Below are 16,289 nucleotides of genomic sequence, written 5' to 3' on the forward strand. Positions count from 1 at the left end.
TGAAGAATAAAACTTGTTTCATTTTATTCTGGCGTCTCAGTGTAAGTATGGTTGCAAAATGTAAGAAAAGTGTATATGTAATAGGCTTTAGGGAACTTGACAGTCAGCCTTTTTACATATATTCATTTGGAGAGGGTGTTGGGAGCTATCTTTTGCATAAATTATATTTTTGTGTTAAGAAGATGAAAGTGCTCTTAATTAACCATTTGGTGAATTGGAAGCTTGGTGCTATTTTTCATCAATGGTGAATATGCTTCTAACTGGGTTGGGAGGAGGAAAAAGAGAAAACTACTGTTTGTTTTGACCAGAAGTCTACTTCAGTCCAGTTTGACTCAAAGCATGGTAAGGTTAACAGACCATCCAGAGGCAGCACTAACAGGCAATGTTAAGTTCAAAAGGGCAGGGGAAGGAACTGGGGGCAGCCTGGAGGGTCTGTTGTGCTGGCTTCGGAGGTCGGTGCTCCCGCAGGAAGGGCAGAGCTCCATGAAGCAGGAGGCTGTGTCTGAAAAAATGATCCCATTGTCGTGCGCTGGGTTCTGATCTTCGTTTTCAACCCTTTTTCCTCAAGGACATAAAGAAGCCAGACTATGTGACGACAGGCATTGTACCAGACTGGGGAGACAGCATAGAAGTTAAGAATGAAGATCAGATTCAAGGGCTTCGTGAGGCTTGTCAGCTGGCCCGCCACGTCCTCCTCTTGGCTGGGAAGAGTTTAAAGGTGGCGTCTCAGCAAGCCTCAGAACGACTTACATAAGGGGCAACAAACACTCCTCTTTTTTTCCTTCTCCTTAACTCTTCTTTTAGGTTGACATCTAATTTGTTTTAAAAATTTATTTGTTTTAAATTAATTTGTTTTTAAATATTAAGTAAAGCCTTGGGATGGGGAAAAGGAATTTTATTATTTTATGTGTTTATTCAAGAAGTAATTTAAAATCCAAATTCGATTTTAACTAGCAGAATTCTAGAGATACTTTGGTCTCAGTCAACCTATCCAAGTTGATCAATGGCAGACAGCTTTGATTTTTGCCCCCCTCCTCCTGCCTGTAGTTTCAGCTTTTACTTCCCACATTATTTCTGTGTGCCTGAAGATTTGCTCTACCTTGTCCTTTGTCTCCTATTTTCTTGCTTGCCCTGCAAAGAAAGACCAGATCACATACACAAAGCTGTAGGTAATATAGCAATGCAATTATATACAACTTCCTACTACAAGATTTAGTTCTTTTAGGCCAGGCACAGTGACTCACGCCTGTGGATCATTTGAGGTCAGGAGTTCGAACCAGCCTGGCCAACATGGTGAAACCCCGCCTCTACTAAAAATACAAAAATTAGCTGGGCGTGGTGGCGGGCACCTGTAGTCCCAGCTACTTGGGAGGCTGAGGCAGGAGAATCACTTGAACCCAGGAGGTGGAGGTTGCAGTGAGCCAAGATCATGCTACTGCACTCCAGTCTGGGCAACAGAGTGAGACTCCATCTCAAAAAATAAAAAAAAATAAAAAGATTTAGTTCTTTCATTTAGTTCTTTCATAATAATCTGAAGCACCCTTCTATATAAAAGGATTATAAAAGAAAAATATGAGCCTATTTTCTGCCAAAAGGTGGGCAGAATTTAGGAAGTGAGACTCAAAGATAAAATCACTCACAGTATCTTCTGTGTAATAAACTTACAACACGGCTAAACATAATATATATATACAAAATGAAGAAAATTGTTAAAGAAATGGTTAATTTTTAATAAAAGATTTTATTTTTGTTTCAGAATTTTATTTATGTTTATGGAGTTTATGGAAATGGTCTTCATATACTTATAAAACTCAGTTTCAGTTTTCTTTTAGTTTGGGAGCAATTTAGTTTGGAATACCTTTAGTAAGGAAAAAATATTTTTAAAAGTACATTTATTTATTTAGACATGAAAGAAATCAAGATTACTTAAAATCAAATCTCTATAAACTGTATTAGACTCACTCTTTTAAATATCAACCATACTCTCTATGCCATTGCTGCAAAACCCCTGTAATGTTTTACTGAGATAAAAATATGCCAGTTGACCTACTTTTCAAGCTTTTCAAGGTTCAACTGATGAACCTTTTGAGCATTTATTCATATGCGCTGGGTAGCCCAGGGCACCAACCATTGAGAAAGAGGAAGGAATTGCCGAAGAACATAATTTTGAAATCCTCAGGCCAAAAGGGAGTTATGTCATTTAATGACTCACAAATGATTTAGAGGATCATAGGGTTTTAACATTTCTATTTCCTAATGGTCCATAACACCATCATGTGCCCAAATGATTGTCTACAAGGCACAGTTGAGGATTCTAACACTAATCATAATTAATTCAAATGTTGTACCATAAGTTTATCATAGTAAATTTATACAGTCTTACATGGAAGTACTGTTGCTATAGCATAGTTGATAAATACAAGAAATGTCTTCAATTGTTGCTGCACAATTTCTTTATTTAACATTTTAGGTTGACATGACAACTGAAGAGATAGATGCTCTTGTTCATCGGGAAATCATCAGTCATAATGCCTATCCCTCACCTCTAGGCTATGGAGGTTTTCCAAAATCTGTTTGTACCTCTGTAAACAACGTGCTCTGTCATGGTATTCCTGACAGGTATTCAGTTCTTAATAACATATTGTTCCTTTGGAAACTAAAACATGAAGCTAAGATCTGTAACATACGTTGAAAGACACTATCATTCAATTGAAACTCACCGGTAAAATTCTGAAATTGATTATGATAAAACAGAAATTTTGAAGTATTTTACTTCTAAATGGATACACCACCACCATTTAATGTTTGTTAAAGCAGTGCATAATCTAAATGGGGTTGTGCATTACATATGTCTTTTACTTCTTAGATTTTAATCATACAAGTGGTAAAAATCCAAATGTGGCAAATTTTTCTTATCAACTCTTGTTTTGATTCTTGGCAAAATTAAGGTAACAAATTAAGTGCATATTTTGAAATAAGTTAAAGATTAGATTTAGTTATCCCATGTAGTCCTCCTTCACTCCACATTATCATTGCATCCCATTGGGTTTGTGATAGTAGTCATTAAGTATTTATTTTTATTTTCCTTTTATTGAGATCTGTCTATCACCATTTTTTTTCTGTTTACATTTTAGTCGACCTCTTCAGGATGGAGATATTATCAACATTGATGTCACAGTGAGTAAATCATATAAAAAATCGTCTTTGATCAACTTCAGAATTGCTGGTAGCAACAGGAAGAGTGGATTGAAAATGTGAACTGCACCAGTGGAAGTGCTGTTTACTTCTAGACCCAGACGCAAGCAGCTGGTTTCCTTTTTTGTCTTTAACTCTGTGTTTATTCCAAGTAAACCCAGGCCTGACTTGAATTTAGGGCTGCAATCAGATGCACTGAGATCAATGTTGGCCTAAGTGAAATGTCAACCCAATCCTGCTATGTGTCATGTTTTTGAGAAGGTGTAATTGTTATTGATCCACTGTGTAGTTAACGCAGAGCACCAAAGCACTGGGCAGCTGCTGAAGCTAGATATGTATGAGATGAGCTAACACGAAGAAAGCCAGCATTTTTCCTTCACTCTGCCAAGATTGATCTTCCTCTTCCTGCTGATTTTGAGTGGGGCCTGTCATTATCTTACTCTGTCATTAGGGGCTACATTGGCCTGTGTATGTCAGTCTATTTGGACAGCAACTCTTTTGCTAGCAGTGTTCCCTAGATTTATTAAAATCCCTGAAGGTAACGTCGAGTTCCATTTCTGGTATAGAGAGCCTTGTGCTCTAAGTAAGCAGAGTGGTTTTTTTGTCTGAACTTAAGTTTTCACCAAATGGTTAATAGCCTTTCTTTTAAGTAACAAGCCTAAGTAATTTAATATAGGGACTTCAAATTGTACAAGGTGTAGCTTTTTCTCATTTTCTTAGCCTTTTACTATTCTCAGACTTGGATTATATGTGCTTTTACATTTCTTTTTATTAAGGAATTTTGTAATGATACCTTTGGATTATGTAGATTATAAATAAATTCTGTACATCTGATGATTAACAAATACATTTTAAATAAATAAACAAAATTTAAACATCTTAGGAGAACTAGTTGAAATGACAACATTCAAGGAATACAGTTTCTATTAATAAGGAAGTGTTTTTAAGAATAGTATCTAGACCATGAAACTTAAGTAGGCGTGGGAATGAGATAAAAATAGGAACCCAATGGTGGAATTCAGTCTGATTTTTAGTTGTTTAAGTTAACTCAACCTTTTTCTTCATATTAATCATATGAGGAGATAGCCAACGATTCTTTTATTGCTGATGCTATTTCCTGTATCATTTTGTCCTACTTAAAATGCTTGAACACTTGCACCACATACATCCTGTTGGTATCTTTCCAACTCAGAATCATGTGGAAGGAGGTATTTTATGAAGTATACCTAAAATAAAGTATTTTTCATGAGACACTTTTATTTTGGATTGTACCTGATTTTAGGGTTTTACATCTGTTATCTAGTCACCCTATCATGAAATGTTACCATTTTAATGTTTTGAATGAAATCAGCTACTCTTTCCTACTGTTTCCAGTGTGTCCAAAGAAAATACTCTATTCCTTTTCTAAGTTTCCTGAATACTTAATAAACAGTTTTGTATTTAACATTCAAATTACTTCACAATTGTAAAACTTATAAAGCAAAGTGAAATATTTCCAAGCATCTAGAAATGTGAAGGAATCTAGGAAACATATAGGTCCATATCTTAACAAATTATATTTCTTATAAAATATTTTATTAAGTGAAGGACTCCATTATCAGATCCTATATTTCTATCAGAAAATACTCATTGCATCTTAGAATTATTTACATCTAGTATACATTACAAGAAATTAGATTTCCTTCCCCCCTTTAAAACTGAAAAATGTTTTTCTTAAAGACAATGCGATGTCCTTAGTAGTTGCTCAATAAATATTTGTTAAATGAAGTACAAGGGCCAGGCGTAGTGGCTCATGCCTGAAATCCCAGCACTTTGGGAGGCCGAGGCGGGCAGATCACCTGAGGTCAAGCGTTCAAGACCAGCCTGGCCAACATGGTGAAACCCCATCTCTACTAAAAATACTAAAAATATAAAAATTAGCCCTGTATGGGGGCAGGAGCCTTTAATCCCAGCTACTTAGGAGGCTGAGGCAGGGAGAATTGCTTGAACCTGGGAGGCAGAGGTTGCAGTGAGCTGAGATCGTGCCCCTGCACTCCAGCCTGGGTGACAGAACAAGACTGTCTCAAAAAATAAATAAATAAATAAATGAAGTACAAGATAAGACTAGTTTGTGGGTATAAATAGAAATTGTAGATGACTGCCACAGACTTTCAAAAGTATTGTATTTCTGTATATAGTGAATCTTTTAAGTAGTCTTTTTTTTTTTCAGACGGAGTTTCCCTCTGTTGCCCAGGCTGGTGTGCAATGGCAGGATCTCAGCTCACTGCAAACTCCACCTTAAGGGTTCAAGTGATTCTCCTGCCTCAGCCTCCCGAGTAACTGAGACTACAGGTATGCGCCACCAAGCCCAGCTAATTTTTGTATTTTAAGTAGAGGCTGGGTTTACCATGCTGGCCAGGCTGGTCTTGAACTCCTGACCTCAAGTGATCCGCCCACCTCTGCCTCCCAAAGTACTGGAATTATGGGTGTGAGCCACCGCACTGGTCTCAAATAGTCATTTTGATGTTCTTTCCTTCCTTCCTTCCTTCCTTCCTTCCTTCCTTCCTTCCTTCCTTCCTTCTTTCCTTCCTCCCTCCCTCCCTCCCTCCCTTCCTCCCTTCCTTTCTTTTTCTTTTTCTTTTTCTTTTTCTTTCTTTCCTTTTCTTTTTTTTCTTTTTCAGAGATAGGGTCTTGCTCTGTCACTCAGGATGCAGTGCAGTGGTGCCATCATGGCTTACTGTAACCTTGAACTCCTGGGCTCAAGCGATCCTTCTACCTTAGCCTCCCAAGTAGCTAGAACTACAGGCGTGTGCCACCACACCTGGTTAATTTTTTAATTTTGTAGAGATGGGGTTTCACTATGTTTCCCAAGCTGGTTTTAAACTCCTGGTCTCACACAATCCTCCCAAAGGATTGCAGGCATGAGCTACTGCACCCAGCCTCAAGTAATCATTTTCAAAGCTAGGAAAAAGTAATATGAAAAGATGAATAAAGATTTTTTAAAATAGTACATTTTTACTTAACAAGCAGTTATATAAACATTCATTTATACATTTTCTTGACTACGCCTATATTAGCAAATTTTATATTCTTGTATTTTGAATGAAATAGTATTTTGTATTTTGAAATAGTATTCTTGTATTTTGAATGAAATACAAGAATATAAAAATTTGAATTTTTGAATGAAATCAACATACTCTTCCCTACTGTTTCCAATGTGTCCAAAGAGAATACTCTATTCCTTTTCTAAGTTTCCTGAAGACTTTTAATAGTTTCATTATTAACATTCAAACTATTTCAAAATTGTAAAACCTATGAAGCAAAGTGAAATACTGCCAAGTGTATAAAATAAAAACTCATACTTTCCTGGATTGCAAAGGGCTGTAAGTGGGAGTAAATGTATAAAACACTATTCTGTTGCAAGGTAATTAAGATAATTTGATATAGTAGAGAAAACTCTCGATTAGAAGCCAGTAATCCATCGTATTAACCTGAATCTACCTCTATATTCTGCCACCAACCTTAAACGAGTTACTTATCTGTGCCTCAGTTTCCTGAATTATAAACTGAAGAAATAATAAAGACCTTTCTTTCTTCCTTCACAGAATATGAGAGCATGTTTTAAGAAATGCAGAGTAGTATACAGATTTAAGACATTAATTCAGTATCACAACAGACTGAAAGCTCAGAGAAACATCTTTTTTATAACAGTTTCTACATTCTACCTTATGAGCAAGAGAAATGTGAAAAATAATTAGATAGGAAAAATTTATGCAAAGTAGCAAATTCCATGCTACATCAAAGGATCAGTATCCAAACAAGTCGCCTCTGCCTTTTATATTTACTATAGTGCTTGGTTATCATTGATTTATAATGAATCTGGTATCTTTCAAGATCCTACTTGGCTTCTGAATCACTGAAGACTGATAAAATTATACTTTCTGTAATTGTGCTTTTAAGCTTGTTTTATTATATTCTAATTCTTTAGATATCCATATATAGTGCTTTCTGTTAACATTCGGCTATCTGGAACATTTGATTAAGATTTCACTTCTAGACATAGGATTTTTCTGTAACACATTTCATTCCTATATGGAACCACTTCAATTCTTAGAACTAAATTCTATTTGTTTGTTATAATACAGACATGTCTATCTTACTTCTTCTTGTCATTATATATCACTTCAAATGTAGAACTGGTAAATACAAGATCAAGTAAGTCTTCATGACATTGAAGAAACTTTTCACTATGTTAAATACTTCTTGGTTCTCTAACCTATTGTGGTAATTGTAGATCAAGGTCTTTGGCTACTAATTTTTGCTTATATAGTTTTGTCTTCTCAGAAATAAAGTGAGGAATCAAAATATTACAGTAGTATTGATCATCATAATGCTGAAATAACCATACTAGTTATAACATAGTTGTTTTTAAATTTTGCAATATCATTGCATGGCTTCATCTTATAAATTTCTGCAAGGTTTCAATATATCTATTTCTTCTTTTTTTGATAGGCAAATAAATAATTCTGGAAGGGTAAAACACATGAGTCTACTAAATACATAAATGAATACAATGTATACTTTAGGAAAGTAGATTTTTAAACAAGGACATATTTTTAAATTTCTGCCTATGTTTAGGTCTATTACAATGGCTACCATGGAGACACCTCTGAAACATTTTTGGTGGGCAATGTGGACGAATGTGGTAAAAAGTTAGTGGAGGTTGCCAGGAGGTGTAGAGATGAAGCAATTGCAGCTTGCAGAGCAGGAGCTCCTTTCTCTGTAATTGGAAACACAATCAGGTAAGCCTTACATTGACAAGTAAAGGGAGGGTTGGCAAATGGTACAAAGGTTATTGGTGGCTTGGTATAAAGTTGATGACATGTTTTATGATTCAGAACCATCATTTCAGTCTGATATCAGTATGTGAACTGCCAGGCTGCAATATTGTTCCCTGAGTTGAAAAAAAAAAAAAAAGATTTTATAAAAGTGAATTATGCCAGGGTCAGCAAAGAAACTTATAGAAGGAGCAAGCAATATTTACATGGCTGCTTTTGTTTTAGCTTGACATACTAGTGTATAGTTTCTCTTTATTCAAAATCACACCAAATATGGAAGGGAGTACCTAAGAAGGGGATGAACATCTCAACCCTGGGATTTTTAATAAGACAGGAGAAAAACTAAATTTTATAAAGGAATGAAGTGAAATGTATTTCTGTGATATGAAGATAATAAAGTGTTAGTTCAAGCAAGCCTTACCTTTCAAATTGGTAGATTAACAAATAGCCTGAAAGGGTGATCTGTTCTTTTTTTGTCTGGTTCATTTTTCCTGTAAACTGTTGTTTATTTTTCACAGAGTATTCTATCCTTACTTTTTGAGTGTATGTGTATGTGTATTTTCTGAATTTAAGACTTTTCTTTGTAATCTGTTACCTACTTTTAGGTCTTTTTTCCCCCATAAGTGTTTTGAAGTAGTCATGCCGAATATATGTTTTCATTTTAAAGTAATGCATTCTGTTAAAGATGATCACATCAGTACCCTTTAAAGTACTGTTCTCATTAATATGAACCATTGAATACTTCCCATTTGTCTAAAGGATGGAAGGCTTAGTCACCTTGAAAAGATGCTGCCTTTTTTTCTTCGTAAGCCTTCAAATACTTTAAGAAAAAAGCCAGTAAAATATCAGTTAAATGTATTTATGGCTTTAAAAATATTGTAACAGTGTCTGAATCAAACTTTAGTAAAATCTCTTTGGGTTATATCTGAGAAGCTTTTATTGAAGACTTTGAACAAAATTGTGTTTTTGACAGTTTTAAATTATAGGCTAACTAGCCTGGGAAAAAAGGATAGTGTCTCTCTGTTCTTTCATAGGAAATGTTGAATCAGACCCCTACTGGGAAAAGAAATTTAATGCATATCTCACTATCTTACTGTCCATGAATATAATAGAAATGAATTCAAAATGCAGTTTTATTTTTGCAAATGGGATGAGTCGATAGATGCACCTCATATTTTTGAACACCTAGGGTTCAACAAATTTACTGGTGGTGCTCTTGCATTTTAACAAAATTTATTCTTCAGTAGAAGGGGGCAGAGAACACTAGATTCTTATTCAAGCATTCTATCGAGCTCTGCATTCATGGCTGTGTCTAAAGGGCATGTCAGCCTTTGATTCTCTCTGAGAGGTAATTATCCTTTTCCTGTCACGGAACAACAAATGATAGCTAACTACAGAGGCACATTTGCAGTAGTCACATTCATCAACTGCAGAAAAAAAAATTCAATTTAATTGTGCAACACAGCTGCACATGGGCTTTTGAGCATTTCTGTTGTTCTCCCTGTCTCGCTATTCCTCCCTCCAGATCTATTTTTTAAACTTTTTTTCTGGTTATTTTTTCCCCTTTTTGTCTCTTCTTCCATTTTTACTCTCTGTACTTTCTTGTTAAAGTAATTTTCCTTTGTGGCTCTCATTCTTTTTCCCCCATTGAAGGCTATGAATGTAGAAAATTATCACAATTACTCATATAATTGAGCCTCTTTGTAGCAAGTGCAACTCCAGTAGCCTTTCTCCATCATGAAAATGGTTTCATTATAGGGTTTTTCATATTCTCTGACACCATCTACACAGAGGAACAGGCGTGCAGATGAGATGTACTAGGAACAGGCTAGATCAGTAAGGTCACAGTAGGAATAATTAGCTCTGCTATGGAAAGAGCATCTAGGCCTTTTACTGCTACATAAATGTACTGTCCATGGCTTTTAGTCACAAAAAAAACTTACTAACAAATGGAGCTCCCGCCTACTACTTTGAAAAAAAGATTTGTATCAACACTACAATTTTCCATCATTAAGACTAATAACACAGAGCCTAGTATACATCAAGGGGAATAAAAAGAAAAATCTCACATTCAAGTGGCGGCTGGGTGCTGACCTTTGTTCCCTTTTTTTGTGTACGACTTAACTCTTTACAAAAAAGAGCCACACGCCACACCAACATGCAGGTGAACTCCAGCTAGTACTAGCAAAGCATAGCATTCAGTTGGAAAATCTGATAAATCTCCATGCAGGATAATGCATTTCATTACATATTCACTACATTAATTCTAGCTACATAAAAAAAAAAAAAAGAAGAAGAAGAAGAGTAGAATTGAAAGTGACATTGGATTTTAGCTATCTGGATACAAAGGTCAGTTTTCACAGAGTATGAATTTGCATGTACGAGCTTTTTTGAAAACCAGATCAGTCCCAACAACTGCACTTACAAAAACTATGTGGAAAATAACAGACAATGAACTTTTTACTTGTACCCTAATACATTTCATTATTTAGATGGTTTATGTCTGCCACTAGAAAGGAAACTGGCCCCGATTCTAACAAATGTTTGTTCTGATGTGTTAAAGCAGTGTTTCTGGACACCTATTATCTTGCCTTTTCTTATTCTGGCAAAATCTTAGGGGAATAAGTAAACAAACCATATTTATCTTTAAGCCAAAAGTACTTGAAATCATTACAGACCAAAGGTTTACAAACATCTTTCAACTCGGTCTTATTTATTTTAAGATATTCACCATCTTTTGCATAGCCTCTCTCTACTGATACACTAGGAAAAGAACAACAACTTGTATTAGTATTATGTTATCAAAAACCTTGAGATCTCTACAGGAAATTTTGGAATTCTCCTCTGAAATCTAAAGAAGATAATGTCTTTGAAAAAGTATCAGCTAAAATGTTTTAATGGAAAGAATTCTCTCTGGGCCCTTTTGCTTTGTGAGGAATGTCTAGTAATCTTTAGGTCATAGTGTTATTAGACTCACTGTACCTCCATTTGCTTTAAAATATTTCTAAATCTGTATAATTATCTCTAGATTATACAATCTGTACATATGAGTATATTGTGAATGTGTAGATTCATGCATCATAAATATGTGACAGTTCAATCAAAAATAATTTAAACTTGTAAATGTCATGATGAAAGTATCAATAAGTGGTTTTTAATGTTTAATTCATAACTATATGTTTTGATATTAATTTGGAACAATATAAAGCAGATTTTTAAAAAATAATCTCTTTCTATTAGATTACGCACATTTAAACAATAAGTGGCTCAGGCAAAATAAGTCATTTTAATGTCATCTGTGATGGATTTTTCTTGACAGCTACTGTAAATTACAATTATACTGCTTCTCTCTGCACATGAAAGTAAGCATTGCAATAAATTATCTTTTATTTCAATCCATCATGTCTGCTTTTCAGAAACAGAAAACCTCAAATAAAAGTTCAGCACTATTGTAAGAAAAATACAGTAATTTGTGATCTGGTTTGAAACAAAAAAAAGTACTACTTTTTTGGAAAACAGTTGTTGGCTTTCAAAAATATTACTAATTGTACTTAAACATTCCTTTTCATTAGAAGGAATCCCTGGATTTGTGCATTCCTTCATTCATAACTACTGCCTAAAATAAATATCTAGAAAGAGTAAAGAAAAATTTCATAACTTATGAAATAACATGCCATTTGAGATCATTTATTAGAGATGTGACTATTTGGAGATTAGTGCTGTTTATAGGATTAATGTAAAATTGGCAATAAATCTATTTTCATGTGCATTTTTATTTCTTTATAACAGCATGTACTTAAACATAGTACTCCTCTGCCCTCTTGGGGAATGTATTTTTAGTCAAAAAACTAGTTGAAAAGTATTAAGAAATTTAATTTACCTAGATGACATTTAAATTGAGTATAACTGCCTCATGAAAAGGAATTAAACTGAGGAAAATGGTCACAAGATGAAATTCCTTAAAAGAGGTATCTTTTTCATGTATAAACTGTAACTGCAACATGAATTGTAGTAAGACAGTATAATAGGAAAGTAAGTTCATAAACAACCTTTATGCATCCTCCTCTCCCTCTCCAAATATTCCATATAAAAGGCCTCAAATCATTAAGTGTGCTTGGGTTCATGGGCAGATGTCACACTGTCTTAAAGGATTTTTAGTTAGAGAAAATCAGAAGATCTACTACCAGGAGAATTCTTTTCAGTAGGTTTCAGCAGAGCGAAGACAGATTTTATCCGTGAAATGTCCAGGGCAAGAAAACTCTTATGCACAGAAAAGGGTTATGGCCTGCGGTGACTGGTGTTTGGGTGCTTCTGCCTGCCCTGCTGTTTCCATTTTCCCCAGCATGCCAGTCAAGAGGCGCAGACACACTCCAACTCCCCATGCCACAGTTAGGGTTACCAGTACTTTCTTTCATATTAGAGGAGTGAAATTTGCTACTACTGGTCACTTGGATTGTCTCTGTGAATTTGGATTTAAACCCTACAGTCAGGTAAATAATCTTGTGCTCCCCATTTATTCCAAAATAATAGAAAGGGAATGCTTTTAAACAGTAATTAGGAATATTAATGAGATTCTATCTGACTTAGTTCCAGTAAGTGCTAAAAACCACCTACCAATCCAAAAGGAAAATACTCTGAAAAGCAAACAGGAGTGTATACTCAGCTCCTGAGAGTCAGGCATTAAGATGTGCTCAAGCAGGGAACTGGGGGAAATCTGGCCTGTTCTTTTCCTCTTTCCACCTGGCTATGAAATCCTCTAACCTTTGCATCCATGACACATAGATTCTATGATACTCCTGGAGCCAGAAGTTCCAGCAGGACCCACAGAGTAAATTGTTGTAGGAGAATGCTCTTAGATATCTTTAGCCACCTAGTAATTGCACAGCTTCTTTTATGCAGAGGAACGAGAGGTATGATGGGGGGAGGGACCCCAAGTGTTTTTTCAGAGTGGGCTTTCTTCCTCTCCTTCCATCGGAAATTAAAATGAAGATTGCCATTGTAACACACATTTAAGATGTAGCCGTGATGCCTGCCAATCAGCCAGATCCTTTAAAAAAAAAAAAAAACCTAGATTTTTTTTTTTTAGAAGAGAAAATAGAATAGTTTATATTGAGTGTTCTTAGAGTCATTGAGGTTTGTTGGGATTGAACTAACATAATTTATAGGTTTAGGGAGAAACCGTTGCTGTAAAAAAAAAAGTCTAGATTATTACCTCCTATGTAATCATTTTTCTTCCACCCTGCATTCACTCTTCATCCTCAGTGTTTATTCAGAAACTGTGTGGCACAAATAAAAACACCTTGGGAAACACCAAATAGAAATACTTGCCCACCAAAGATCCACAGAAATAACCATAAAGTACAACATAAGAGATTAAAAACCTTGACTTACCATTCCTGTCCTCAACATATGTATAGCTTACCTAATTCTGCACTAACAGTTACATCAAAATTAAATCTGAATAAGAGGCTGCCCATCTGCTGGTTATAGTGACATCCTGGTCTAAGTGAAGTCTGGGGATGGTTAAAATTATTTAGAAAAGCATATATGAATGGCCATATGGACATGAATGGCCATAAAGATACTGGCTGAAAGCCTGTGGGTTCATGTTAAACTAAACTTAGAGTCTGTTGGAGACTCTCGTTTGAGATCTCGAAACTTAGTTCTGTTAATAATTGAAATAGTAGTCGTGTAAATCCCAATCTAGTGTTAGGGTTAGGGGCATTTTGCCCTTTGTCCACATGAAAATATAAATTCTTAATAGTATATATGTTCTTATTTGTCTCATGCTCCCCAAAATAAACATGTTCAGCTGATTTCAAGGACTACTTTTCAATCTTGTAGACGAAGATTTTAGAGTTGGAGTCTGTGTGCTTGGTTTCAGATGGAATGTAAAACATTTGCATGTAACTAATGTAGTGCATGCAATGTACTTCTCCACATACATGTAATGAAGTAACTAATGAAGCACTAAGAATTGGGAATCACAATACTAGCTTATCTTAAGCATCCTAGTGATTAAAAAAGCATTCTTTATGAATTTTGTTAATGGTGCAGGTCTTGAATGGAACTCTCAAATGATCTCACAGCTTTGGAGTGTTTCAAGAATATTGACAAAGTAGATTGAGCTTTTCGTGTGAGTGTGCCTGTTGGTAAAATGTATAACGCTTTGAAATAGAGCAGAAAAAGGGAATCATAGAAGTAGAAAGTCATATTTCTATATTGTAATTTGTTTTATATTTGGTTCCCCAATCAGGAGTAATTTGCAGTCTTTTTGTGAAACCTCAAAAAAGCCAGGCAGGTTTTTATGACCTGCATTATATGCACATATATCCCGGTTATGTATGGCAATCACTATGTGTGTATACACACTCATTTGTTGTCTAAAAGTGGCTTTGTTTGAATGCGGTACAAAGGTAAATGACTCAAACGACTGTGTTAGATAGATATGTACCTTCTTTCTTCATATATCCAAAGAGAGTGGTTGCAAGCAACAGCAAAAATAAAATTATTACAGCATAATGAAAACACATGAATGTTATTATCTGACTCTAAATATTACTGACTTTTTCAGAGAATATTTTAAAGTGACTTTGTTTTATCTTAGTATGCCTGAAAAAGTTACCTAATTTAATTAAATATTTTTTGGTCACTTTTAAAGCCACATAACTCATCAGAATGGTTTGCAAGTCTGTCCACATTTTGTGGGACATGGAATAGGATCTTACTTTCATGGACATCCAGAAATTTGGCATCATGGTAAGAAAGTTCATTTGAAGGCTGTTTCTTGATCAGAGATCAATATGTGGCAGCTTTGCCCCTGAAGCTCTTCCTCTGACTTTGAATCTGCATTATCAACCTTGTGTTTGTGTGTGTGTGTTTGTGTGCAGGGGGCAGTGGAGGGGGGGTCTGCTTCATTTTAACCGGGACATTACTGTGTTACTGGATTAGAGCCCAGCTGTTTCAATCCCAAAATAAGGTTTATTTTGCTCTCTGTCTTCTCCTGAAGGGTGCATGGCTGGAAGGCACAAGGGATATTTGTTTAGAAAAAGTTACTGAAAACAAAACGCCACTGCATCAATGTCCCAGCAGCATGCACATATGACTGTTTTCTGTTTTTCTTTTTCTACCGCCTTTTCTAGCTGCTGACTGTTGTGGTTAAACTTCATTACATCCTACACAGCGTTGACAGCTGATGTATTTAGCAGCATGTACTCTATAGTGATTTCTAGATTATGCCCACCCTTGTCTTCCTTCCCCAGAATCTCCTGTTTTTCACTGCCTGGGCGTGCACCCTATAGTGAGAAGACAGGGGTGGGCCTGGAGGGGTGGGAGGATTTGGGTTGAGGTAGGAGGCAGCTCAGTGCAGCACCCTCAAGGCAGGTCCACACCTGGACAGGGACCAAAGGAAAGTTGGTCCTGGAGCCTTGACCTGTGCCCGTATGGACTTGATTGGTCCATAGAAGGACTGCTCTTTGGGACCTCCGCCCTGGAGGATCGCTGGACACCCAGCAGGTCTGAACCCTCTTTGGACCAAAGAGCCCCCACCTAGGCAGCTCAAGAGGTTCAGGTGAGAGTGCAGAAAGGGCTTGTCAGCCTTGTGCCCTACCTGGTGCCAGTGTCTGGAGTGAAACTATTTGAAGTCAGGCCCCTGCTCCCCACTACCTGCACCAAAGGAGGCTGCCCTCCTTTGCATCCTTCCCCAGGACTTCTTTCTCTTTGAGTGAGGGGTGTGGGCAAGGCCCAGGACCCAGTAGTAGGCTGGGAGACCTAGTAGCCTGGGGGACAGGGAGACGGGGAGAGGAAGCCTGACATGTGTCTGAAACACCCAGGTTGCCTCTGCCAGGCCTTCGAAAACTCTTCTGGGGGAGTCTTGATCCAGATCACAGATAATGCAAAGACTCAGGCCCAGTAGCCCCGTGTTTAACTCCTGGTCACTATCCAGGACTCCAGAAATCTCCACCCTTCCTTCTCTAAAAGAAGAGAAATAAAACGACCAAGTTTTTTAAAGGGGCCTGACCCCTTTAATCTGTTTTTTTCTGTCCTCCCCATTTCCTATTCTCACCCGCCCCCCTGTGTTTTTTGTTTTGCAGCAAATGACAATGATCTACCCATGGAGGAGGGCATGGCATTCACTATAGGTAAATGGAGCTCCTCTTCCCAGTGCGTAGCTCCTGGCGGAAGCTGCTGCCACTGACCTAGGCCCGGCAGTCCGGTGAAGGACCAATAAAGCCAATCAGTGTAATGAAATAATTCGGATGCACTGGAAATCTGATT

At 36.5% G+C, this 16,289-nt stretch overlaps 1 protein-coding gene across 1 annotated transcript in view; it reads left to right on the forward strand.

Annotated features, from left to right (window-relative positions):
* The window catches only part of METAP1D (methionyl aminopeptidase type 1D, mitochondrial), an 82,643-nt gene that overhangs the window by 63,332 nt on the left and 3,022 nt on the right, over positions 1-16,289 (forward strand). Inside the window, 6 exon segments of the mRNA XM_003253709.4 lie at positions 569-718; positions 2,471-2,619; positions 3,135-3,177; positions 7,813-7,976; positions 14,674-14,771; positions 16,106-16,153. Coding sequence (XP_003253757.2) covers positions 569-718; positions 2,471-2,619; positions 3,135-3,177; positions 7,813-7,976; positions 14,674-14,771; positions 16,106-16,153 — 652 coding nt within the window.

This window comes from Nomascus leucogenys, chromosome 22a, assembly GCF_006542625.1.
Source record: "Nomascus leucogenys isolate Asia chromosome 22a, Asia_NLE_v1, whole genome shotgun sequence".
Taxonomy (NCBI): domain Eukaryota; kingdom Metazoa; phylum Chordata; class Mammalia; order Primates; family Hylobatidae; genus Nomascus; species Nomascus leucogenys.